At 35.4% G+C, this 25,939-nt stretch overlaps 4 protein-coding genes across 4 annotated transcripts; 1 reads left to right on the forward strand and 3 right to left on the reverse strand.

The window, feature by feature from the left end:
* Nucleotides 1-552: 552 nt before the first annotated feature.
* On the reverse strand, nucleotides 553-9,068 carry LOC108200085 (pumilio homolog 24). The gene is made up of 17 exons (XM_017368147.2): nucleotides 8,757-9,068; nucleotides 7,242-7,295; nucleotides 6,269-6,330; nucleotides 5,384-5,465; nucleotides 5,170-5,293; nucleotides 4,991-5,074; nucleotides 4,538-4,652; nucleotides 4,053-4,203; nucleotides 3,820-3,933; nucleotides 3,629-3,700; nucleotides 3,395-3,445; nucleotides 3,203-3,253; nucleotides 2,430-2,537; nucleotides 2,151-2,348; nucleotides 1,445-1,519; nucleotides 1,093-1,337; nucleotides 553-1,003 (listed from the first exon to the last, which is right to left on the reverse strand). Exons 1-17 carry the CDS (start codon nucleotides 8,979-8,981, stop codon nucleotides 868-870), a joined length of 1,947 nt encoding a protein of 648 aa, XP_017223636.1. The 5' UTR covers nucleotides 8,982-9,068; the 3' UTR covers nucleotides 553-867.
* A 3,399-nt stretch (nucleotides 9,069-12,467) lies between these two features.
* LOC108200108 (uncharacterized) lies at nucleotides 12,468-18,859 on the forward strand. Its single transcript, XM_017368180.2, has 12 exons — nucleotides 12,468-12,784; nucleotides 12,927-13,070; nucleotides 13,178-13,293; nucleotides 13,484-13,638; nucleotides 14,562-14,650; nucleotides 14,797-15,340; nucleotides 15,614-15,718; nucleotides 16,568-16,722; nucleotides 17,400-17,479; nucleotides 17,606-17,717; nucleotides 18,232-18,306; nucleotides 18,386-18,859. Exons 1-12 carry the CDS (start codon nucleotides 12,695-12,697, stop codon nucleotides 18,524-18,526), a joined length of 1,806 nt encoding a protein of 601 aa, XP_017223669.1. The 5' UTR covers nucleotides 12,468-12,694; the 3' UTR covers nucleotides 18,527-18,859.
* Nucleotides 18,860-19,255: 396 nt separating this feature from the next.
* LOC108198795 (dau c 1 isoallergen Dau c 1.0301) lies at nucleotides 19,256-20,029 on the reverse strand. The gene is made up of 2 exons (XM_017366574.2): nucleotides 19,780-20,029; nucleotides 19,256-19,697 (listed from the first exon to the last, which is right to left on the reverse strand). The coding sequence occupies exons 1-2, from the start codon at nucleotides 19,958-19,960 to the stop codon at nucleotides 19,414-19,416; spliced, it is 465 nt and encodes a 154-aa protein (XP_017222063.1). The 5' UTR covers nucleotides 19,961-20,029; the 3' UTR covers nucleotides 19,256-19,413.
* Nucleotides 20,030-21,565: 1,536 nt separating this feature from the next.
* LOC108198830 (major allergen Dau c 1) lies at nucleotides 21,566-22,457 on the reverse strand. The gene is made up of 2 exons (XM_017366607.2): nucleotides 22,194-22,457; nucleotides 21,566-22,057 (listed from the first exon to the last, which is right to left on the reverse strand). Exons 1-2 carry the CDS (start codon nucleotides 22,372-22,374, stop codon nucleotides 21,774-21,776), a joined length of 465 nt encoding a protein of 154 aa, XP_017222096.1. The 5' UTR covers nucleotides 22,375-22,457; the 3' UTR covers nucleotides 21,566-21,773.
* Between the last annotated feature and the right edge of the window lie 3,482 nt (nucleotides 22,458-25,939).

The following is a 25,939-nucleotide window of genomic DNA, read 5'->3' on the forward strand; positions in this document are numbered from 1 at the left end:
GGAGGGAGTACTTGGAATTCTGTATATGTGCTTGAAAAATGTCTATCCTCCGTATATAAGTGCATGGTTGTACAAATCGGAAATCAGAAATAATCCGTTGACCTACCGGTTCAGGATTTATAGGAGATTTATCAGAAACTTTTTAGATAAATCAGAAATTTTTAGTCAAATCATAATGTAATTGCTAAATCAGTGAATTTCTTTTAAGGAATAGTAGGAGATTTATAGTACACTGGCATGTGAGGGCTTAATGCTCCAGGAACTGTACAAACAGAATTCACAACTTCCAATTCATCAACAAATTAGATCCAATCCAACATTCCATCAGACTATATTATCTGCCACAAGGCTACAGAAACTGCACAAATCTGAAAGGTAATAATCTTAGAATCTGAGAGAATAGTCTGCGGAAAAGAGGACCATGAGCATTCAATCTTAAAATCAAGAGAACCACTTAAACTAGAACCTGCATGTCTGGGTAACTAGGTTGATGGAGTCGAATAGTACGAACATATTTTGAAGGTATTTACTGAATAGATAACTCGTGGTAAATATAAAAGAATCAAGAACTCCTTATATTACTATGTCAACTGCTTCATATTGTAGCTCAAACAAAATGCTGAAAATGACATATATAGTATGCAAGTTACGTCTCTGATGGACAATTTAAGGTTTAAATCACTCGTATTACAAAGGCTTCTCTTCATTGTAGCAAAAACCTCATGCAAGGATATAAATTTGGTAAACTCCATTTTCTTCATGCTCATTTGAGGTTGCTAGACAGATCAATCAGATCGGGTGACCTCCCCGAACTTATGTCTGACTGATACTTCCTGCGCCATTCCTGGTCATCTTTCTCAGAGAAACTTAATCAGCTTCAACTGAATGCTTGGTGTCAGGTACCTTGAGTGTGCCAGCATCTATCAAGGGCTGCAGCTCTTCCGTTGCTAGCTCTCGGATGGAAGAATCAGAAGATTCCAAGAACGCAGTAACTACTTTGCAACTGCAATCCCATGATTAATTTAGTTAATAACTTAACATGCACATGCACTGAACCTATAAAATAGAAAAGGTTATTTTATCCACTCTAACCTGTGGCCTTGGGCCCACATTTCACATTTTCCTTCCAAAGCATTCTCCCACAAAACAGTAGCGAAGTTGGGGCAATCCAAAATTAACTTTCTTATAGTTCTGCTGGAATGGAAATTCTCAAGGAGGTGCTCCTCTTCGGATCCCTCTGATTTGGGCTTTGCTACAAGAGTTGCTACAGCTTCATACAAAGTGTTCAATTTTTCATCCAAATCATTAAGAATTCCATCAGAACCCCCAGTCGCTACCTACATATGTGGTTAAGAAAAACATCAGGGTGGTGCCTTTGCAAGACCTGGTTAAGATTTAAAAGAATACAATTGAACATATACTGGTACATGAGTAGAATAATTACCTCATACAAAACCTCTTTGCCAAATCTTGATACTAGTAATTCTCCAGCCATTTCACCACATACATCAATGAGGCTCTAAATAGATCGAACTATGAGTATCAGTAAAACAAAAGGTAAAGAAACTCATATAGATCCTCAAGACTAAAGAGAATACACATTGCCAAACCAAAGTACAGAAAATTAAATCAGTGTTTGGGCAATGAGAAGCCCAGCTCATTTTTCCAAAAAGCCTACTTCTACTTCTGAAGGCTGTTTGGCAAAAGAAGTCTAGCAACTTTTGTGGGCTCTTTTAGAAAAAATCAAGAAGTTGTAGACACCTGCTTTTTTTTCAATCTTCTACAACTGTTATATCTAACACAACCCAGAACACCGAAGTTGACCTACTCATCATCCCTCTCTTGCTCTCTTGTGGTTTCCAACTTGTATTTTCTGCTGATTTGTATTTCAATACAGAGTTTTTACAATTTGAATGTGTAACAAATTTCATGTACTGGTAAAGTTTCTTGTATTGAAACAATTTAATTTCTATAAAAATATATATATCAACTTATAAGTTTAAATTACTAAACAACTTATGAGTAAATTATCCAAACACTTGGATAAGTTATAAGTCACATTATCCACACACTTGAATTACTTATAAATCCTACTTTACTTATCACCTATAATCATTAAGATGAGCACAAATTTATGATGAGTAACAAACCTCTGCGAGCCCACTGTCAATCAACAACTCTCGTCTTCGTAGAACTGGGTCCTTTTTTCCTCCCTCGCCTAACAGTGGCATTTCACTTGAGCTGGAATGTTTGTTGGCAGTAAGCTCCTCAGAGTTGCTTTTGTCTTCATCAGCTTGAACAATATCTGAAGCTTTGTTCTGCTCGGTCAACTCGGAACTCGTTTCTACCTATGTGGGGAGAAGACAAATTAGTCCTGATGCAAACAGCAATTCTACATCTTAACTTATTACTAAGCAGAAGTGGATTGCCTTGGTGCACAATGAAGAAATTGATAAATCAAGGGAGGCTAGATCATCTGGACTCAAGTAACGTGGACAATTGGGATGAAGTAGCTGCAACAGTGGACGCCTTCCATCCTGAAAGTTGAAGTGTTAGATTAGAAATGTCCGCTACACCAGTAATAGTTAGGTGAAGGGCATCTATATTTTGAAACTGCTCAGAGCATCTTCAAACTGTTCAGGGCTAATGTAATGACAAGAAAATTGTCAGTACGTGGAGGCAAACAAGAGACTTCTTTTTGTTCCCAAGAAGAAAAGATAATTATGACTCATTGGGTATTGGAAATAGACTTCAATACACACTAGGATGTCTAGATTAACGCTAATAGTTAAAACGAGTAAACCTTTTGTGATTGCAGCAAATGCATTTTAGCACTTCATGTCTAGGAGACAAGGGGAAACCTATTTACTGAACTGCAAGTTGTAACACATTGTCCCACATCAAAACATGTTATATCTAGAGTCTTATCTGTATTTTCTTGCACCTACAAGATTTTATCAGATAGATACCTAAAGTTGATGGTATGATACAGTATTGAAGGTAGTAATTTCTACAGTATTCTTTTGGGTCAAAATAAGCTTGCTTTTCTCCAAAGAAGGTGTCTGTTATAGGTTGCAGGCTGCAACACAAAACATTCCTTGCAGTTTCGAATTCATAATTCCAATTTTTCATATGTAGTTGTACAGCAAACAACTTCTTCTCATTTAATTACATAGAAAAGAAGGCAGAGAAAAATAAATACCTTATCCATAATAATCTCCTTCAATACAGCTTTTAGTTCACGGATGACAACCTGAAGCGGTAAACCCAATCAAAATAAATTTTTTTATTACATAAAAAATATCCCACCCCAAGCTAATTTGAAGTAGTAAGCACAGCAGAGTAACACTACTTTATTATTTGAAATATCTTCATGTAACCTGCAGATACTAACCTTCGAAACAAGTTTTGTGTCATCGACATGTGAAAAAATGCAGACAAGCAGCTGAAAAAATAGCAATGCTGAAATTTAGGGACCACGTGCTTTCTACATATAAGTGCAACCCAAGTAACAGAAATTGAAATCATTAACACTCGTGATAATGAGCCTTGGCTAACATGTAAGAATTAGACAAATTACGATATAATAATGTATAGTTGGATTACTTCTATATAATTACAATCTTACCATGTTTCCAAATCTATCATGAGCTATCTTGCTCACATGATCTTTGAGTCCTTTAATAAGTTTTTTCCTCTCCTGAGATAAATAACAGGCTTAAACTTATCAGACAACAATCAAATTATCATGTGTATAAAAGCTATAACCTTACAGAAACGTATTTAGAAATTAGAACTCTTGGAAAATTTGTATCACACCTTAGCATTCCCATGCTTGACACACAACATACCAATCCTGGATCCATCTTTTGTATGGATCATCCGAACGAGAAGCGGACCCGATAATTGTTGGATAACCTCTGCCGCAGAAGACTTTCAACCAATATGATTCAAAAAAAAAAAAAAAAATCAATTGAAGTCTTAAAGACACAGTTACAAAAATCATTTAAAGTAATGCTTGAATAAGAAGTACATCAAAACATTTCCAGTACCTGGTCAGCAATAGTAACATACTCCATCAACAACCTGTGGATGATAGAGTGATCTACTATCCCCTTCTCCAGGATTGGTTGTACCACAGAAGTCATATGCCTTGAAACAGAAGCTTTTTGCAGTTGCAGCTTAGAAATTATGTCAACTAACCTGACAAGATTAATAATATAGATGTAAGAAAATGATTTAAATCAGCTTATGTCCAATGTCACGAGCTACAATAATTCAACATGTATACTGTAAAATTTATGGATCAGGATAGCCTCCGGGATGCCACTAGGCATATTTGTCAGTCACACAAGCAAAACTTAACAAGTGGAAGAGCACGTCACAAGTATTAGATTTTAATATTAATTCAAAATCTATAACACTGAGTAAGTAGGAGTATGATATGTATGAACATTTATTTTTATGTTGAAACTAAAACCACTAACAAAAAAGACGGACCCACAAAAAAGTTTTCAAAAGCGCTAGTACTATATACCTTCTTTCTTTCAAAGTCCCCAAGTCCTTAAACAATTGAAGCTCAGTAGAGTAAAGTTCAACCAGCAGAGCTTGCTTTTGAGCTGCATTTCCCAAGCTATAAGCATGCTCCACAACTGCAAAACCAAGTAGCGTTTAATACTGTTTAATACAGAACTTCAAACTACCAGAATAGACCTAGAAAGAGATTAATACTCCAAAGGAAGAGCAATTTATGAGAAAAGACGGTCACTAAAATTTGTTAGCACTACTCTACCGCAAAACCACTGAAAAAGTGAGAGGCAGAAAAAAAAATTATTGGCAAATCTCAAATAACATAGATAAAGAATGATATTGTTTATGAACTAACATAGAAACACTAAAGTCAGGCAAACTCTCAAGAACAAGGCTATAATAAAGTTCAATATTTTTCGATTAACATAACCTTTATCAAGAAAAGAGATTTTTGTCTTACCAACTGAGCCAACCATATGCCGAAGAAGAGAAGCAACATGCCCACGTAAGGTGGAAATAAAATCTGCCAGCTGTTTCTTTGTAGCTACAGGGAAGAGAAGAAAACTTTAATGACATGACTAGTTGACTACTTTGAAATGTTATTTAAGATCAACATTATCATCATTAAGTGGACTATACCATTATCCAACATCTTTGTAATGAGATGTACTGCATATGTGTTACGCGCTAGGGTGAGAAATTGAGGTTTAAGCTCCTCAAACACAGCATTTCTTTCTTCTTCTGAGCAGTACTTGGCACAAGTCTAAAGTCAAAAAAAAATAGTCAACACACGCTGCTGAAACCGTACAAATCACCTAGCGACAACATCAAGAAACAGAACAGCAAGAATTACCTGCAGTACACGAGATGAAACATGGGAGCCAGCAATTTCTGGAATCTTTCCTTTCATCTTCTTTATAGCTTCAGTAATCCACCTATAATTTTAAAAGGTAATGATATTTATATATTTGATAGAAAACTGTAAATGTGCATTGCTGACCTCATTTTTGACACGTAAAATTGTATACATTTTTAACTTCATATTTTGTTATTTTTCAGTCTGATACAGATTTGACCTGCTCATCAGCAATTTTTTAAGTGTCAAGAATGTTTTCATGACTCTGTTATTGAACATCACTGGCATCTGAAATCTGAAAGACGCCAATATAAAACTTGTCTTGTAACATATAGAGACTTAATTTATAACTCAAGTCCAATACCTACTTCCTGCTTTGGCTCAGACCAGCCTACTTATGTCATCTCAGTTAATTTTAAGATCACAAATTATCAGTTCCATTCCATTTAGTGAAGAGATGATGATTATTAAGTCGCGTAGATATTTCAATTACATAAAAAATGAAGATGTTAGAAACATTGCTTATCATTTGGTGGAGACATACTTGGGATTGGCAATGGGGTTAATGAAAAAACATTCTACTGAAGAGTCTTTATCGCAAAAATTTCTAACAAACATTAGCTACTTGCAAATAAGAGACTTGGTATCCCTCAGAAGATCATTCTAATGTAAATATGCTTATTACTCCTACCACATCATAAATCGGTTATGCGTATGTCAAACATGTATACATTTAAATTAAAGTTAAAAGGTAATGTTAGAAAAGGATGCATCAAGTGAAGTGTAATAAAGATTACAAAGGTGGTTCGTAAATATATTATTTACATATGTAATAGAGCAATAATTATAAGAAAGGTAGAACATTAAAGTTTAAATACACACTTGGATCTATCTTCTTTGCTAATATTCCGACACCTCATCTTTTCCCATAGTGATGCAAGCTCCTGTAAATTTGGGAAATATAATAACTTATTAAGAATACAACCACGAAGAACTTGATTTCCCAGATTTCCAGTACTAGACAATGAATCTGAAGGTCATTATTATAGTTCACAAAGCAAAATTTAGTACTGGTTTTAGACCTCATGCATTCTCATTCCAAAAACAGAGTATCACGAGGACAAGTGTAAGTAAAAAAGTATAACACACAAATGCATAGCAGAAAAAAGCATTGCATTCGGAAAAATGGGACAAGGCACTAAAATTGCCTCCAAACTTCCGGAAGTAAAAAAACAAGGACAACAAAGAGAGGAATATTTGGTGAATGAAGCCCCTAGATTGAGGCATGATTTCCACCTTATGCTTGCACAAGCAAACTAAGAATATAATAAAAGCATAAACCATCAAATTTTACATTCCATTCCATTTTTGAGGTACTGCTTTAGAGATTAAAATCATGTCCATCTCCGCGATGAAGTGAAAATCTAACAAGATGTACAATAATAATATACTGCAGCTTATCTTCATCCAGTGGGCTTGTCCTTACTAAAATCATGGATGATTAGAGAGGGGCAATATGGTAAACAATTTAAAATTTTAATAGCAGTACAAAGTTCACAATTTTTATGTGCAACTGAAATTTAAAATCACGCAAGTGACACAAGTCTTGGAGTCTAACAGGTTTTTTGACAATTAAGAGATGAAAAAAGGACTAGCACCCAGAAATACAAGGACCAATCCACCTCATTAGGTTAATAGTTCAATCCGGTTGCTGCATATGTTTTAACATTCTACAGTCATCAACATCTACTAAAGTTTTATAATACATAAACCTGACACAGTTTAGAATCACTGGACACTGAGTAGAACAAAAAATTTCTGCTTGTTACAATACAAGATACTCAAAAATACAAACCTGTTCAAGAGAAAAATGCTGCTTCCTCTTCTTCTTCCTAGCATCTGCAAGCTCCTGCAATATATTCCAAAACCCGTGAATTAAATTTTGAAAACATAAATAAAGTCACTATCGTCATCTAGTTAAAATTTAAAAATTACATAAAACTTAAGCTTTGCTAGTATATTAACCATAATATTTATATATAAATATAGGATAAACCAAAAACATAAAAGCAACCAAAAAGGCTATATATTATTAAAATAAATGCTATTTTTCAAAGAATTGTGATGCAGTTAGCAAATTACAGCCTATATAACATACATGATTAAACAAGCATATATTAGCAAACCTATAAACTAACATACATAACAACTAAACGTTGAACACTACTTAAACACATCTCATCATCTAATTGGTTATAATCCAATTAAATATATCAATTTGTGAATATTATCAGCTACTAGTGGTGAGGAAGTGGATCTCCTGCTAACTGATACCATTTGGAAAGACAGTTCTCCAGGAATATATTTTTTGGAATCTATGAAGAAGGTATTCCCAGTGAATGCTCAATTAAATTGCTATGACTCGTAAAAGGTTCAGCTCATTTTCAGCCCAGTCATTTTTCAAGAATCTCAGTAATGTCTTTGCTTTTTCACAAACTACTGCAACTGATTCCAAAACGGATGGTAAACTAGTGGAAGACAAGTAGAGTTAATTTTCGTATATTAAGTTACTGGTTACAACCAACATATGATGTACCCCCAGATGCCGCGTGTTTGTAGGTTCAATTGCTTTGGTGATTTAATTCAGCCAAGTTTATAGGTGGTACTTATGACTTATGAGCTTCTTCATAAGGCAGTGCTTAAACTTGAGCACTTTATAATTCTTTGATACTACATAATGCATGGTTGATGCAAGAAACATCACTTCGCGTTTTTTTTATATCATGGTTCACCTTGTAACTAATGATCTGTGAGCAATACGGAAGCGATGGGAAGTTTTGATCAAAGAAAGCAGCACTTGCAGACGATGAAAGCACTTCAGTTTCAGAACCTGAGTCGAGCAACTCATTGCTTTCACAAATACTCTCCTCTGCATTAAGCAAATCAATTAATCCCATTTTATTCTCTTCCAAACCTCATTATTCCTGATTTCAGTACTTGCAATTTCATATCCAATCACATTCTGGTCACACAATTCACACATCACTCCCGAACCAGGCTATTCTTATCACCCTATCCACTCATCACTTCCAATACCAGCGCAAGGACTACACATTTCACGTCTCACAAAAAAAAGATCCTATTAAATTGCATTTCAACAAACAGATAAAATCATTGCATTGCTGCATTCTCCTTCAATTCAAGTAAATAGATAAAACAGCACCTTAAAAGAGTTCAAATCACAACCGTTCTTTCATTTTACATTCCTTTCTTGAATTCGACATGTATAGTTAATCATCTTACACAGAGAAAAACACACACACACACATAAGCTTAAAAGTTAAAAGATGGGCAAGTAAAAAGATGATACCTTTGCCAATATTCTAGCTTCTTTCTTCGTTTTGGGCACACTTTTCTCCCCATTATCACCTGATTTCTGAAACTTGTTAAACTTTGCTGCTGGCTCACTCTTTGATGATTTCTCAAAACTCTTGTTTGAAGAAGCTGGTGATTTGGGTTTCTTGATATGGGTTTTTTCCGGGTCGGGTTTAGACCCAGCAGCTCTCTTTCGCTTGTGGAAATCGTTGGCCGCCATTGGTGAGAAAATAGATACAAAGCTCTGTATCTAACTCCGAGGCACGATTATTACAGGGTTTTAGAATAAGGGTTTTGCTACTTGTTGGTTTTGTGTGGGTTTGGTTTGGTGAGTCGGGTTTTGGGCTAGCACACCCGTGTTTTGTGGATTGTGTGCTAATTGAACTGGTTTAGGGCTTTTCAGAATTTTGGGCCCAAGTGTTTTCTTCTGTTGAGGGGTTCCAGATGTGTTTTACTATGTAAAAAAAGGTATATTGTATGAAATATTAGGTGCAAATTTAATTATTTGTGAAAGATGATATTGAAATTGATATATATCACAGATTATATAAGTATTTTTAATTGATAAATTAAATCTAATAATGTGACGTACTAATTTATAAAATATTATATGTGGTATCTGTTGATCACGATGATGTGTTATAGAAAAATATAGATAATTTTCAATGTTAGGTATCAAGATGAGATTTGTGTTTTTGTCGACGGTGTGCAGTTGAAATGTCAAATTATAAATATTCTAAATCACTTAAAACGCACAAGTGAAATAAAAATTAACGTCTAAATTAACTTATTAACGAATGAAGAGTAAAAAAATTATCACTTCCGATTCATAAGTTAACAATGACTAGTCAATAGCCATAAATCATGTAATTCAGAGGAGAAATTGTCATATTCTCACAGGAGCTTAAATTTCATTACACACGTATAGAAATTGTTCAAACATTCATAATTAAATTTCATAATAAAATTACAACTTGAATACAAATAAGTGGAAATTCAACTTAAATGTCACAAGGAAGTGGAAATATGTTGTCTGCAATTTAATTTAGCTTGAAAGTTGGACTGCATCAGTGCACCTAACCAGTCACCTCCATCCACATATAAAGCATACTCTGCAATTCTGCATTCAAGGACAATTACATAATTTCAGAGCATTTAAAGTAATACACATAAATATATTCATTAATGTAGTACTCTGTGAATTAACACTACAACAACAGACTAGTGTAATCAAGATGCCTGATAAAGTAATCTAATTAAATTGCTCTAACTGGTATACAAGAAAGAAGACTAGAATTGCAGCAAAATAATATCACTATTACAGTAAATAGATTTCCTAAAACAAGTCACAATAAATAGATTATCTAAAACCCTCATATTCCACAAACTGAAATGGTTCCTCATGCATGATAATAGCAGCAACAAGTAATTCTCAATATCTCTCTTGGCTAAATTTAGGAGTTGCTAAATTTAAACATGAACTTTCACGGGTTATAAGCATCTGACCAATGTCTCTAGTATCTCTCCTAACACATTTTTCTATATGCTTATGAAGATTACCGGTACCAAAAGTACTAGGACAAGCATAGGTTGTACCACATTTTTTACACTTATAGCGCTGTTTTTTGTTCGGTGGTATCAGTGGAAGCATCTCAAAATGGTCCCAAACATCAGATTTAAGTCGCCTTCTACTCTGCGTGCTACTGGTTTCAACGCTTACATTCCCGTCCGGAGGTGCTTCTTGGACTTCTACCTCCACCACATCATCTTCAATTTCTTGATTCAATTCCATATTTTCGCTGCCACTTTCCATCTACATCAATAAGACAGTAAACAGGATTAGATAATCGAATCCAGTGGAGAGTTCGAGTGAGAGTTTGAGTGAAACTTACCAAATACGAATCCAGTGGAGAGGGCGACTCGGCAAGTGAGAGTTCGAGTAGAGGGAGAGTTTTTGAAAGTGAAAAACAAAATCAGATATGAATCCAGTTGAGAGACTCAAATCGGAGTAAAGAGGGAGTGAGAGGGGAGGAGATTCGAAAGGAGAGAGATGGTTTTGGATTTGGAATTCGAAGGCTAGAGTCTGAGAGATTTAGGGTTGAGAAGGATGAAGGCGGCCGCTCAGATCTGTAAAAAGAAAGAAAATCAATAAGTATCTGTAGGGTTGTATGATGTATGTTAAGTATAAGCTTTAATATATAATATTTAATTAGGGATAATTTCTATGGAGACCACTTTTTCATTAGAGACTTGGAGACCACTTATATCCTACAACTAAAGTACTCCATAAAAACATTGCAAAACGTATTATTTTTCGAACCATGATCTACAAAGATCATTATTTTATTGACAATCTTGCAAATTTTATACATTTGGCGAATAAAACATTAAAAAACATATTATTTTACAAAACCATGTTTAGTGTGCAGAACATACATGTTATGCTTGTTTAGCATTAATAATTTTCAACATTTTCAATGAAATAGTGATACTTATAGAATGTACTTCGCAAAACAATAAATTTTATAGTGTTTTAATTGCAAAATATAAGTGGTCTCTAAGGTCTACGATGAAATAGTAGTCTTCATAGAATTTTTCTCTATTTAATTAATATAATATATATATGCGGGTTAATTTCGGGTTACCCGATCCCGACCCGAGAATGACCCGATTTTTTCGGATCAATTTTGGGTCAACCCGAAATCGACCCGAACCCGAAATACCCTGACCCGAATTCGTATTTTGCGGGTCGAATTCGTGTCGGGTTATCGGGTCGTGTCTGAATTGCCAACCCTAGTCAATAAGACTATTAACGGTTGTTTATTGACTTGTCAATTGCTAAATTTGAAAGTTATTAATTGATGATACAGTAAAAGGAAAGGATAGTGTAGTCACGTGGACCCATTAATCAGAAAAAGTACAAACTTATGCAAATTTGAGATATATAACTAAATGTTATATATCATTTTAAGCCATCTAACAAATTAGAGAAGAAGATCAACGTAATGCAATTTGGCAAATCTTGTAAATTTAGCTCTTCAATCTTTTATATAAAGGCGTGTTGAAAACACAAAAGAAATCTTCAATATAAAAAATTACTTGCGAAGAATAAAACCCCGCCTGAAACGATAAAGAACTTTGTCTATTCAAAATTTAATTTTAATACTTATATTTATTTATTCCCAGTCTCCGTTGAGTACATCAATAATCTGCAAAAATATTTTAAATAATGTATTCACGCCCCCTTTCTACAATCTTTGAAATGTTGAAGGGTTAAATAACAAAATAAATAAAAACTCATATGCAATGAAATATGATTTGTTTAGAATTAAACACCATGCTATTTGTAATTATTGTTACGGATTAAACACCATGCTATTTGTAATTATTTTTACGTATTGTGTCGTGTATTTCAAAATAAAACATATTAAGTTTTAATATCAAACTAAAATTATCCGGTAAGATAATTGAATAGAACGTAATCAGCATTTACCTTTTTTATAATGTGATGAAGACATGAAGTGATCGATTTTATGAAATTAATCTTATAGAACTTAGCTTATATAATTCAATCTCAAAAAAAGAAAACCTGATATATATATTTTTTTTATAGATATAGATATACTGGTCTTTGACTCTTAGGGATTTTTTATATACAAATACCCCTCTGACAATCTTTTAAAAAAAAAAAAAAAAACCCTCTGACAACCAGACTCGGCCTTATTATTTTTTCCGAAATTCTAATTTTCCTTTGTTACCCCCGACAATTCTTTTTACCCAATTTTCTCTCGTGTCCTTCAACGCTGTCGTTTACAATCCATACTTGAGAACACCCTCTTAAACCCTGACCAAAACCCTAGCGCCCCAATAGCCTACATCTCTCTGCCCCTCTTTTCCGGCAACATTTTCCGGCGTCGTCATAATTAATTTCCGATGACCAGTGCCAATATAAGAGATGTGTTGACTTCATTTAGCCCGGCTCTCGATTTTTTCGCCATCTGTTCCGGTGATGGTCGAATTAAGGTATTAATTCAATTAACATATTTATATGTATTTGTGTTTATTTATTTAAATTCACATATTATATGTATTTGTGTGTATCTAATTCACATATTTATTGATTTTTTTGAATTTATTTGTATGTAATTGTGTGTATATGTGATAGATTTGGGACACTGTGAAGAGCCAAGTGCAAACTGAGTTTGCGGATATCGGTACAGCTGGTTCTGATGATTTAATTGGGGGTACGAAAGGCGGGCATCGTTCGGTTGATTATACGTGTATGAAGTGGCTCTCGTTGGGTAAAAAGGTTGATTTCTTTCGTGTTTCGTTGTTTATTTAGGAATTTGTTTTGAAATGTGGATTACGAGTTGTGTTTTGTGTATGTTTTGATGTGAGGCGATTAATGTTGTGCAGAAGAAAAGAAAGCTAGGGAGTTCGTTATTGATATTAGGAACGGGTAGTGGTGATGTATTGGCGTTGGATGTATCAGCTGGTCAATTGAAGTGGAGAGTTAGTGATTGTCATCCCGGGTGAGTGGCTTGCGTCTGAGGTTGATTTGTGTGGCATTCTTGTTAGAGTTTGTCAGAGAAGGATAAAAATTTATAGACTAATTTTCTTTAAATTCAATAGAATAGTTGAGCAATGTGTTTATAATTTTTATAGGGGTGATCTGTATATTGGTTGTAAGACTGTTATTTATTTCAATTATATTGTGTTCAGGGGTGTCACCTCCGTATCATTCCCCGCACACGGTTCTTGCATATACACGGCAGGGGCAGATGGGATGATCTGTGAACTTGACTCATTGACTGGAAATTTATTGCGCAAGTTCAAAGCTTCTTCGAAAGCAATATCTTCTATGTCTGTTTCATCAGGCATGTATGAAAACTTTAGTTATTTTTAATTTGATAATCACACTTTACCTGCTTTTTAATTGGTACATGTTCATTACAAGATGAATTGAACTGGCATATTCTCATGATTTTACAAAATGAATTAAACTGATATATTCTCTTGATTTTTCAAGCCTAATGATAAATGAACGAGTGGTGGCCGTTTGAATTTTGTATTTATGTTTCTTATACTTAAAAGTTGGTGTATGCCGGATTACTGGGTATTGTAGTCACACGGGCATTGTATTGTTTTAATTAGATATTCAACGGATGCACACACACATATGATACTTGTATGCAAAGTAACTGGAAATCGGGGTTATAATCACCAATAGCCAGTTTGTAAGCCAAGTTCAATTAAACTTTGTTTTTTCATGCTTTATTTTTGTTGTCTCATTGTAGCTGTGTGCCGTGATTCTATGATTTTTAATGCTTTTACACAAGTTCCAACAAAAGAAGTTAAGGGACACATCTTGGTACTATGGAATGAGATAATTGCAAAAAAAAACGAGTGACTTTTGTAGGAATTAAAAATTCATTGACTTGATTTGCATCGTCGTTTTTGTCAACTTCAGTTGGTTAATGGCTTTTGGTTGACCTAATAATTGTTTGTAAGTTTTATATATTTATATTAGTTTTTGTTTGGGCTGTTAATGTACTCGGGTCATTGTTCTTGTGATTGCAAAATGTATATGGACTTTGGAAGTGGCTTTCTTCTGATTTCTTTTAGTCGTAATAATTAATCTGCCTTTGGTTCTATAATTTTGTATGTAAATAAAAGTTTGCGAGAAATTTATACCATTAAATTCTTTATCATCTTTTAGGTAAAATCATCTTTTAACTCTAATTATTATCCTAGTTATTTGTTGTTATGCTAATAGGTTACTTGATGCTTTCTTGTATAGATGGAAAAACATTAGCTACTGCAGCAGCTCAGCTAAAAGTTTTTGATTGTTCAGACCACCGAAAGATACAGAAGTTTTCAGGCCATCCTGTAAAGTCTTATATTTCTTCTGTATACTTGCATGCATTTTGATTGTTTAGCATCTCTCAGTTCATACTCCATTCCTAAACATACTAATATTACCCCTTACTTTTGATGTTCTTCGTTTATTAACAAAGTTAACATGAATTAAATAGGCTGCTGTTCGCTGTATGATCTTTTCTGAAGATGGAAAATACATTCTCTCCTCTGCAGTTGCTGAAAGATATGTTGCAGCATGGAGAATAGATGGCAGCAAGAAGAAATTAGCAAGCTTTGTTCTTGCAATGGACCATCCTGCTGTGTTTTTAGATAGCAGGTGCATTGCTACTGGTGATAATGACGATGAAGGTCTATGTGTATTGGCAATTTCAGAAATTGGAGTTTGTTATTTTTGGTCCGGACAGAACATTGATGAATTGCGAGATTGCAAGCCCACAAAGGTCTCTATATCCACGTCAGATCAACATTCTAAGAACAATGGTGTTGTGCCTACTGTATTTGCTGCGAAATTACAAGCAGCTGCAAAGTCTTCCTCTGGACATTTGTTTGCTGCGTATGGTTCCCTAATAAAGCCATCATTTGAAAAGATCCTAGTGCAGCCTGGTGAGGACATTAAGTTGAATAGTTCCGCAGATGGAATTCTCTTACCACATGGTCAGATCAAGAAAGGCAAGAAAGGGTCGACTGCGCTTACCCAAAGTAGGTTCCTCACTCTTGTTGAAAAGTCATTTGATCATGATTTCTGACTGTTATGAACTATGCACGAGCACTCAAAATCAGGAATATTAGAACATGTCTCCATCTTAACTATGTTTAAAAGGGTTGGATCATTGAGAAAAGTTGTAGCTTGATATTCTATAGTCATGTGAAACTCTTAATGGTTTATCATTTGTTCTTTTGCGTTTTCAAATCTGGTCTTGTAAGAAAGATTACTTTGAATGCATTGCTAATAACTCTAATTTTGCTAAACAGTTACTGCGCTAGACCGTGCAAATGCAGAGGATGCTTCACTTCCAATTTCCAAGATTCTTGATGGGGTAAATGGTCAAATTGTAGCGAAGTCTGGAAAGAGCAATGGTATGTTTCTTTGCTACAAATTGCAGTAGCATTAGACTTATATTTGTAGTTAAAACTGAATTGACTTTTTAGTAATAGATTTCAAAAACTACTGTTGTTGAAGAGAAGCAGTTAGATTGGAATTATGATTTCATGCCATTATAAGCTGTACAAGTTATTTTGCTTTTGTTATGCATCCCTGCACATGTGACAGGACACATTTTTAGTAATAAAGTGCATCTTGAAAGAGATTTGCTTGATTTATGTGTTTTTAATTATGTTGTTTTGGCCATGCTTGTATATGAGCTTTAAATTGCTTTTGTCAATAAAAGTGTCGTTTGAACAATTATTTGCTAAATGACGAGCTTGTAGCAATGAAGGCACCCTGCATGTCCTCTATACCTGTCCTTTGTTTTTAGGATTGTATTGGTGCCACTTTTGTGTTGTATGTACTCAGGCACTTGGAGAGGGTTATAAATGCGATTATATATGGTATCTATGTGTCCTTAATTATATTTAATCTAGGTGAGAGATCAATTCTGATGATATGTTTATATGTTAATCCTAAAAATATATAAATTGACTGCGTACATGCTTGAGCATTAAAAATTATACTATATACTATGGTGGATTAGGTTGTCCCTTCGTTGAATTTATCATCATGGTTTATATTTTGAATCTGGTCCTATTTTCATTCATCTTTTCGTTCTTTTATACTTTCAGTTCTAAATTAAAATTTGCTATGGTGCTTTGGGTGTTTGATTATTGATCCTTTACATAATAGCTGTTCTAAATAATCGAGCTAATTACAACATTTTTCATACTGTTTAGTGCTTCTTTTTAACAATTTAAATTATATTGGCACATCAGAGCTTGTGGAATTTGATGATGTTACACATTGCATGGAAGAGCGACTGATATCCCTAGGAATACTAAGCAGTGATTCTGATCTTTCATCGAACTCGCAGTTTGATAATACACTACTAAATGGTATCAATCTTGAAGCCAACATGCCACAGAAAAAGGTTTGTTCCCTTTCTGAGTTGAATCGGGTTGATCTAAGCATGCATTGATAGACATTTGCAATATCTTCACTACCTTTGCCACTGGCATTGCTGCCTTCAGTATTAACAATTTGCATCGTCATACTCACTGTTTGTGGCGCTTATTGTATGCTGTATGCCTTTAAACAATGGAGAACTAGATATTTGGCTGAACCAAATCATGATGGATGTTCCTTGAAAGGAGTGGTTGCACTTATACGCCATGATAGAATATAGGACCTAATTTTCTCTTGCTTTTAAATTATAATAATAGACTAGGATGCAACCACTCCTACTCTTGAAGCTTGTATTGATATCTTCTACACTTGAAAAATTTGTCGATGGCATGTAGTGGATGTGAATAGCACTATAGTGATGATGCAAATGTTGTGCAGCCAATAATGTTAACTAATGATGAAGATATATGTTTATCTCAGTTGTTGGCATCTATTTAATATGTATTCACATTATGTTCAAAGTGAGTTGATTACGTGGCTGCAGTGCTCGATAGTCATTACTCTTACCTGAAATAAGTCGTGCTTATGGGTTAGGTTTTCTAGTCACACAGGTGTTCGTTTTGTGGTGTTAGACCTGAAGGTATTAGTGTATTTCAGGCGGTTATTGAAGTGTTATTCTTATAGTGCATTTACTGACCTCAGATGAGAGCAACTATATCATCCATGGTGCCCGGAGATGCATACAATTTGTTGAAAGATTTGTTAGCTATGTGGAAGACGAGGTAAACTAGTTAATTACCTTGCAGATATTATCTAATAATTAAAAGGTTGTGTTGGTGTTTGCAACTTTTTCACTTGCAAACTTTTTACTGGTAACTGGTAACATATTTTGTAATGCTTTTTAACAGATCTAGCACAGGAAAGCTTGTACTTCCATGGATACGTTGTCTATTAATAATTCACAGCCACTACATTGTATCTGAGGAACCAAATACCAGATTGCTTGATTCTCTGTACAAGGTTAGACGTATCAATATTTTTTAGTTAATCATATATATATTTTTGTTTAATAGTCAAAATTGCTTTGTTTTGTAACATATTAGACGTCTTTCTGATGCTGCTTAGGATAAAATATATAACAAATCTTGTCAATTTTTGAATTATAATTACTAACTTGCCAAACAAAAAAAAAGGATTTCTGATTTACTAAGACCAGGCATTTAGATCACTCCTGGACAATATATTTCAATTTCGTTGCACGTTACATCAAAGTAGTGGTGATAAAACTACTTTCTCTATTGATTACTCATGTATGTACTCGTCCTCTGTAATGTGTGATATGATGCTTTAACTTTAATTTGAAACTGGAGGCACCATATTGCAATAGAAGTCTAGGATTAAAGTTCACCTTGTTATCTGATTTTTTTCCCGTTGCTGCATTGCGATTTTGTATGAGCATGCCTTTTGCCAATGTTTTATCCCACATCCGTCTATGTTCACTAGAGTAGGTTACAAATTATTTTTTCATTTACAGCTTACAAAATCGAAAGGAGAAGCAATTAACTCCTTGGTACAGCTGGCTGGTCGCTTGCAACTTGTAACAGCCCAGGTCAGAGCTGTACATTACCTGCGTAGGTCTGTTTAATAACTTCCTTTTCACTCTATTATACTTTTATTTTGCATAGCAGATTGACAAGGCCGCAAACAATAAAAGTCAATCCTTTCAACCTCTTCCCCAAACTGATGAAAGTGAAGATGAGGAAGTTGAAGAATTCCTCTACGGTGAAGAAGATGAAGAATCTCAGAGTAGTAGTGATAATGAGGATTAGGAGGGTTTTGTTGAAGGTAATATCAAAATGCTGGATGTTTGTTGCATTACTTCTAGTAAACATGGCGAAGCTGAAGTGTATGGAGCTGTTGAAACCTTTACATAGATCTGGCTATTTTCCTCACAGCGCCTGCAATCGACCGAACTTACTTTACGTCACCAAACTTACTATCATTTGGAAAAATTTCTATTCTTTTGGGGGGTTTTGTAGCACTATTTTGTTTCATAGATCTTGTTCTGAATTGCTGAGAAAAGGCAAGTCCAATTACCTGACTCTTTGTTTTATCTACAAGTAATTTATAAGTTGAAAATTATATATACTTTTACCATTTAACTGTCCGCGTCATGAGTAAAACAGAATTACTGTCGACTTATTTAAGTTCTTGTGTATTAGTAAGTAAAGAAGCTGAAGTTGTATGATAAATTTTGATATTTACAGGATATGTATTGATTTGGGTTTCAAATTTTGATATCAGCAATTTTGATTATGCTACTTTTTTATGAGGTTACTCAATTCGAACAAGAATTGAAGAAGGTCATTATGCAGTACAATATGAGTCCTACATAGTCGGTGCATTGTCTGGTTGAAGTAAAACATGAAGGGCCGTTTGGTTAGAATTAAAAGAAGTAACTTATTATTTAAAGTAAAAAAGTGAATTATAAATAAGAATTTGGTTTGGACTATCAGTTATTAAAAGTGTTTGGATATTGTAAAATCTTGCTAAGCTGGTCACTGTAAACATTTATTGATATATATGCTGCAGAACACATACACATAGTTGGTACATATTACAGTACCCAAACACTCTTTATTTATACCACTGGCAGGCTAGATAAAGCCTGAACATGTCACACAAAACACCCGACTTGATGATAACTTAGTTGAGATTAATTGGCCAAGAGGTAGGCCTCAATGGCCCTGAAAAGCTTGGTGTTCTGCTCATCAGCAAACTTCAGATTCTCCTGAGGCACGACGGCGTCGCCTTTGGTGTGGTACTTCGATGTGGTGGTGCAGATGGAGCCTCCACCAGGAGCTGGCGCAACTTTGAGATGATTTTCGACCTTTTCAATGATCCCCAAGAGGAGGTCTCCCTCGATGACACTGACATCAACAGTCATAGCCTGCTTGTCAATTGCCTCGGTTCTGAGCGTCATCGTCTTGTAGGGGCTATCTGCATGTTCAAAGAAATTAGCTGAAACTACGAATAAGCTGATTCTGACTTATAAGTCGTAAACATGTATAAAACAACTAACCATCGCCGAGAGTAATGTGTTTGATGGTTCCAGGTCCACCATCACCCTTGACATCAACATTCTTGTAAGCTCCAGGCGCAGCCTTGTGGACGATGTTATCGATCTCGAGGACTAAGCCCCTGAACATCTTCTCTGGCGGGACTGGAGAACGGAGCTCGAGTTGGGTTGTTTGGACTCCCATGATTTTCTTCGAAAACTGAAACAAGAACAGAAGTAAAAGATGTAATGAGATTGTTGCAATGAAATGAGAGAACTCAAGTAGCTCTATTTATAGTGAGGTTTCTTATGTACCTGATGTCAAATTTCGAAATTAAAAAATTTTGGTTTATATATTTGGCAAGTCTAGTAAACAGATAGACTTTGATCTTGATGTGGATCAAACTCAGAGCCTCCTTTATGGACCAGAAATCCCTCACTTGTTTTGTTGGTTTCTATATATTGTTGTATGATGGATTGGCATGAGTTCTTAAACTTATCTTGATGATATAAATGCATATAATGTTACCAAGATATGCATGGTTCCAGTCATTTCAGTTCATGTTCGTCTGTACTTGCTAATTTTGAGAAGAGAGACGAAATGTAGATGACGATTTAAGTTTGACGATACTCGGCGCATGATCCAAATTTATAAGATTTCAAATTATATCTTGACCAATAAATGATATTTTTATAATATTATATATCGTATTTCACTGCTAGAAAACGTAGCTAAATTCGATAGTAGATTTCGACAAGCCTCTATTTTCGATCTTACACGATCGAAATTAAAAAAATTCAAATTTAGTTGATCGATGGTAGAGTGTTTGGAGACCACGTCCAACACCATTGGATTAAGGAATTAATACACGTCTGAGATTTAAATAAATTAAAAAAATTTTAAAAAAATGCCTATATACCAAAACAAGAGATCATATGTTATAATTTATAATGGTAAAAATATCATCCCACTTTATCTTTCAATTTTAACTCTAAAATAAATCGAAGATCCGGCGAGAGAAAGGACGACACTAACCCGCATGTGCGAAACTCTGGATTTGTTCAAACAAGCATTTATTTCTTACTTCATGTTGTTGCAGTAGGTCGACGATGAGTTCCATTTCTTTGCTGCACTTTTATTTTAAGTATAATGTTGTGTAAATGTTTGATATGTTTAGCACATTTCTTCTCGATTAACCATTTGCAAAACTTACACTATCGAAGAGAAGACACCATGGGAGTGTTTAATTGGGTGAGTTTAAAAGAAATAACTTCTTATATAAAAGAAAAAAATAACGTAGAAGTGAGAAGTAATATATACGGAGTTAATTCAGAAAGATTATAATAGTACATGCACAATATTTAATATGAAACCATCACGTACATTCCTTAACAAATGAAGCACACAAAGTTGCCATTCAAAATCAAATTATGAAGTATTGTATAAACATCAAATCAAATTAACCTCCAACTTCTTCTCAAGAGGTTATCGCCTCTAAAGCTCCATATGTAACCACTAGACTGTAGAAACATAAGAAGTTTGATGATATACTGTTTGTAACGTAAAGATAGCAAACTGGGAAAATAAAACTGCTGTATAGTATACTTCTCCTACTGAAACCAGATTAATTACATGCAATGTTTAAAAACAAACGTCCACTAAGATGATAGCGTAGAAAGCGGAAACTCACCGGTGAATAACCTCACAAATAATCGCTAAAAATGTGCCAACTAGCCGGTGTTAGCTTTCTAGTATTTTACCATCACATTGCACCAATTAGGACTTTATAAGCTTATGCAATACAAAGGCTTTTAAGAAACACCGATATATTAATCGAAATCGTTCTCGGGTACATTTTATTCGTCTCAGACAAAAGCATCAAAATACAAAGGGAAATAAAGTTACAACATACACCAAACAGAACTGTCACAAGCGAACTTTCATGAAGCTGCGGTTTACTAATTAACCTTCTGCTCATAAATCCGACAGTGACGACTTCATTAAACCTTATTGGTGATTAGTTAGCAATGAGGTAAGCCTCGATAGCCTTGAAGAGAGCAGTGTTCTGCGCATCTGCAAACTTGATGTTCTCTTCAGGAACCACGGCATCGCCTTTGGTGTGGAATATGGCAGTGGTCTTGGTAATGCTACCTCCGTCAGCAGTTGGCACAACGACGAGATGAGTTTCAATGGATTCGACGAATTCCAAAAGGATGTCTCCACCAACGATGGTAGAATCATACGTGAAGGCCTCCTTGTTAACTCCATCAGTCCTGATCGACATTGTGGTCACTGGGCTACCTGCACAATCATATATGTATTAGTCGAGAGAATAGGAGTATCCACTTAAGGCACATTATTCGGAAAATAAATAATCTGTCTTGAAGTATTATAAAAACGACAAATAGTATACAGAAGGATAGGATATTGAACTAACCATCGGCAAGGGTAATATTTCTGATGGTTCCAGCGCCGCCATCTCCAACGATTTCGACATTTTTGTAAGCTCCGGGGGCAGCCTTGGGGAGAACTGTATCAACCTCAAGGACTATGCCCTTGAATATTTTCTCTGCGGAGACTGAGGAAGTGATCTCGAGTACATGGCTCTGGGCACCCATGATTTCTGGAAATTGATAACTGAAGTGAAGTAGTGGAGATTGCTTAAGGTATATATATGCTGTAAGATTGTTTGATGAAATTAGAGTAGAGAGCACGTCTATTTATAGTGCTGGAGACTTGAACGTTGAGGTGCCGATGAATATTATAATAGTGCATGTTGAAATTTAAAAATTCGGAAATGGAATACAATCAAAATGTAGCCCAGTTTCTAATAGATGGAATAGTATATATTATAATATTATTCTAGAAAGTGTAATTTTAAACCGGGCACAAAACTTAATCTGTCAGACAAATGAGTCTGTCTCAATTGCAAATGAGACTGTCTCTCTTATATAAACAGAAGCAGTTAACAGCAGATAAAATACAGCAATTAAATGACAGAATAATAAGCAAGAACAACACCAAGAATTTTCACTTGGTTCGGCCCCTATCAGTTCTATGGCCTACATCCAAGTCCCCGTACCAACTAGTACAGAGATTATATTATTAAACAATAATATAAAGCTTACAGTTTGCCGATTACAAATTACAAGCCTCTGGAAGAACCCTTCCCTTTGACACCACTGTCACCTAGCACCTGCTATCCAGCCCACTGGCTAACTTAGCTTGAATTTGTAATCCTATCTAATTGCCACAACCCGGCACAAGTGAATAGAAATGAATTAAAGTACAACTCAGATAATAATTTGTTTCACTCGGATATAAGAAATTGAAGCTCTGAAAAAATTGATAACGTTGAAAGCTCTCTTGTCTCTTCTGAGTTGAAGTCCAAGCTAATTTATAGCCTGTGAAATATAGCTGTTGGAGAGTTTGAATTATAGCTGTTAGACAATAAACCAACAAGCTAGTATTTAGGACAAATATAACAGATATATGAATTAATCCTGGAAAGTACAATCTGTTATAACTATTTGAACAATTTAAACTGTTGGAATAATAAACGTTAGAAACAAAACAGTTTAAATATCAGGATAAGTTGGATAAACCAGAATATAAGAAAAGGACATTATAGTTTATCCAGTAGAAAGTTTGTTGAAACAAACTTGATTAAGTCCTCCTGAAAGATAGGTGAAAGAAATAACAGACTTAATCCAAATCATTATCTGAATATTCGAAAGTTGTTTATCATCAGTAAAAATCAAAGACTAACAATCTCCCCCTTTTTATGATGATGAACACTTTGAATTGATATACTTTGCTCCCCCTGTCAAAATCACTTGATACAGGATATGTAATAGATAATATAAGCAAACTGTAACAAGGACAAAATAATATGCAACACTCGGACAATAACACAATTAACATACAACTAAAGCATTAACAAAAACCATCATAACCATCATTATCCATGTCCACAAAAACATAAACATAAACTGCCATAAACCAGGCAGATACCAACTCAGTCTTAAAACCAACAATCAAAACCAACTTAGTCTTAACAGCACACAGAAAATAAATAGATAAATAAATTCAAAGTCTGAGAATTCTCCCCCTACAGCATCATAAAAAATCAGTCAAGATCGACTGTTTCAGCAGCTTTACCCTTGGCGCGTTTCTTTCGAGAGCCTGATGGAGAGACGTCTGGATACTGTGGTGGCTTGCCATACTCAGTAAACTGAGTCTCATAAAAATCAGAAGGAGGTTCCTTCCCATCACGAAGCTCGAGCCAATCCAGAATCTTCGAACGGTACTCTGCACGTGTCAAGCCAAAAACAGCTGGAGGAGGAACAGCCGGTAAAGGGAGAGGTGGGGTAATCTCTGCAAGTGTACAGTCTCCCATCCAGTCCTTCTTCTTAAACCATTGAGCACTGGTGCTAGTAGTCAGAGTCGAGACCTGCTGAGAAATGAACTTTGTTTCCGAACCAAGCATGAAGAACAATTTCACAAATTCCTTTTCCCAAGCCTTTGCGGAAGTGAGCAAATTTTCCTGCAAAGTACCAAATTCGAAGTCCAAAGACTTGCCAAACCGCTGTGTAAGAGCCTGAATGCACAGAAGCTTGTCATTGATAGAGTCTAACACAGGAGAAACAGACTGGACAACACCAGTGATACCAGCAACCTGAGCCTGAAGGGAATGAAGTAGCTTATTGTTGGAATCAACCTTCTCAACCAGAGTCATGAGGAGGTCATCATTGCAGGGGTTGGAAACTGGGGGTTTAGAACCAGAAGCAGCAAAAGACCCCACTTTGGGTCCCGTAGAGAAAGACAGAACATCATCGCTTGAAACAACCAAGCGATTAGCTAATAAAACGCGAGAATCAAAAGTATCCGATAAAGGAACAAATTCATCAAACTCAGTGATCAGTTCAAAGTAATTAAAAAGTTTCGTTAAAAGAGCAGGATATGGATAATGCATGGAATCATGGGAAGCACAATGAACCATATGTTTAAGGATGAGAAGAGACATATTAATAGGACGCTGGGATTGTAAAAGCGAGAGCAAAATAATATCTTGATATGTAACTCTATCACGACCGCTTTTGCGCGGCAGCACATTGGTATGAATCAGTCTGAAAAGCAATAGACTAAGTGGAGAAAGATCAGATACCAGGGGTCTAGTAGCGCCAGAGGAGTCGAAGTGATCGCCAACAATCGATTGAACTTGAGCCTCAAGGGGAAGTAGGTCATCATCCAAGAATGGTTGGTGTGTAGTGAAGGGGCAAACACCGTTGTCAGAAACACCAAAAATCGAAGCAAGCCAGTCAGATTTGAAAGTCATTGGAACACCTTTGACCGTAGATTCATACATAGTGTCGGTACGCTGAGCCAAATTCTGATAAAATTCCCGAACAAGGTTGGGGTAATAACCCGCTGGAGGAAAGAGCAAAACCACACACTTTGCAGACTCGAACAACGGAGTGACGCCAATGGTGGAGAAGAGGTTGGGGTCGACCATTCGTTCGCGGAGAATGTCTTTCGTCAGAGAAACGGAGGGTTTGGATAATGGTGGAGACATGCGGACCGGAGAGTGCGAGGACTCATCATCACTGGAGCCTAAGGATGGGCCGGGAGAGACACGAGGGCGCTTGAGTTTGTCAGGGACAGTTGTTTTCTTTGCCGAACGCTTGCTACCGGAGCGGAGGTTAGCCATGGTAGAAATGGAGAAGAGGGTTTAGAAAGTCGTGCAGAGATATAGAGTGAAGTAGGAGAGAAGAAAACGAGAGAGTGTTAATTATATAGACAACTGAAAAGACGTGAGGGAGAGAGAGAGATGTGAGAAGGCGTAAGAGTAAGAGGCGCGTTTTACGAGAGAAGTATAACCACACGCAATTAGATTTGACCGTCGTTGAAACAGCTTGACTACACACAACAGAAATTGTTAACTGAGATCAAAAAATCGGAACTAATATTTTAAATAGTACTTATCACAATATCATACAGCTGAGCTATGTAACAGATAAGCATACCAAATAAAACGGTTGTGAAACATACAAATTAAACGGAGCACATACCGAGTTCCATGCGAAGCCTGCAAAATCTATCTTCAGCTAATGGTTTAGTAAAAATATCAGCCCTCTGATTATCAGTGGGAATAAAAATAAGCTCAATATTACCTTTAGCAAC

Source organism: Daucus carota, chromosome 8, assembly GCF_001625215.2.
Source record: "Daucus carota subsp. sativus chromosome 8, DH1 v3.0, whole genome shotgun sequence".
NCBI classification, from domain to species: domain Eukaryota; kingdom Viridiplantae; phylum Streptophyta; class Magnoliopsida; order Apiales; family Apiaceae; genus Daucus; species Daucus carota.

Bases quoted from the DNA above. Each gene is read 5' to 3' on its own strand.
- LOC108200085 (XM_017368147.2), bottom strand. From the start codon at position 8,981: ATGGCGGCCAACGATTTCCACAAGCGAAAGAGAGCTGCTGGGTCTAAA. The intron at 7,296-8,756 runs GTATCATCTTTT...AATATATTGCAG, and splicing joins AAGCTAGAATATTGGCAAAG to GAGCTTGCAGATGCTAGGAA. The intron at 1,338-1,444 runs GTAATTATTCTA...CCACATATGTAG, and splicing joins GCAAAGAGGTTTTGTATGAG to GTAGCGACTGGGGGTTCTGA.
- LOC108200108 (XM_017368180.2), top strand. From the start codon at position 12,695: ATGACCAGTGCCAATATAAGAGATGTGTTGACTTCATTTAGCCCGGCT. The intron at 14,651-14,796 runs GTAAAGTCTTAT...TGAATTAAATAG, and splicing joins AGAAGTTTTCAGGCCATCCT to GCTGCTGTTCGCTGTATGAT. The intron at 15,719-16,567 runs GTATGTTTCTTT...TTGGCACATCAG, and splicing joins GAAGTCTGGAAAGAGCAATG to AGCTTGTGGAATTTGATGAT.
- LOC108198795 (XM_017366574.2), bottom strand. From the start codon at position 19,960: ATGGGAGTCCAAACAACCCAACTCGAGCTCCGTTCTCCAGTCCCGCCA. The intron at 19,698-19,779 runs GTTAGTTGTTTT...TTGAACATGCAG, and splicing joins ACACATTACTCTCGGCGATG to ATAGCCCCTACAAGACGATG.
- LOC108198830 (XM_017366607.2), bottom strand. From the start codon at position 22,374: ATGGGTGCCCAGAGCCATGTACTCGAGATCACTTCCTCAGTCTCCGCA. The intron at 22,058-22,193 runs GTTAGTTCAATA...ATGATTGTGCAG, and splicing joins AAATATTACCCTTGCCGATG to GTAGCCCAGTGACCACAATG.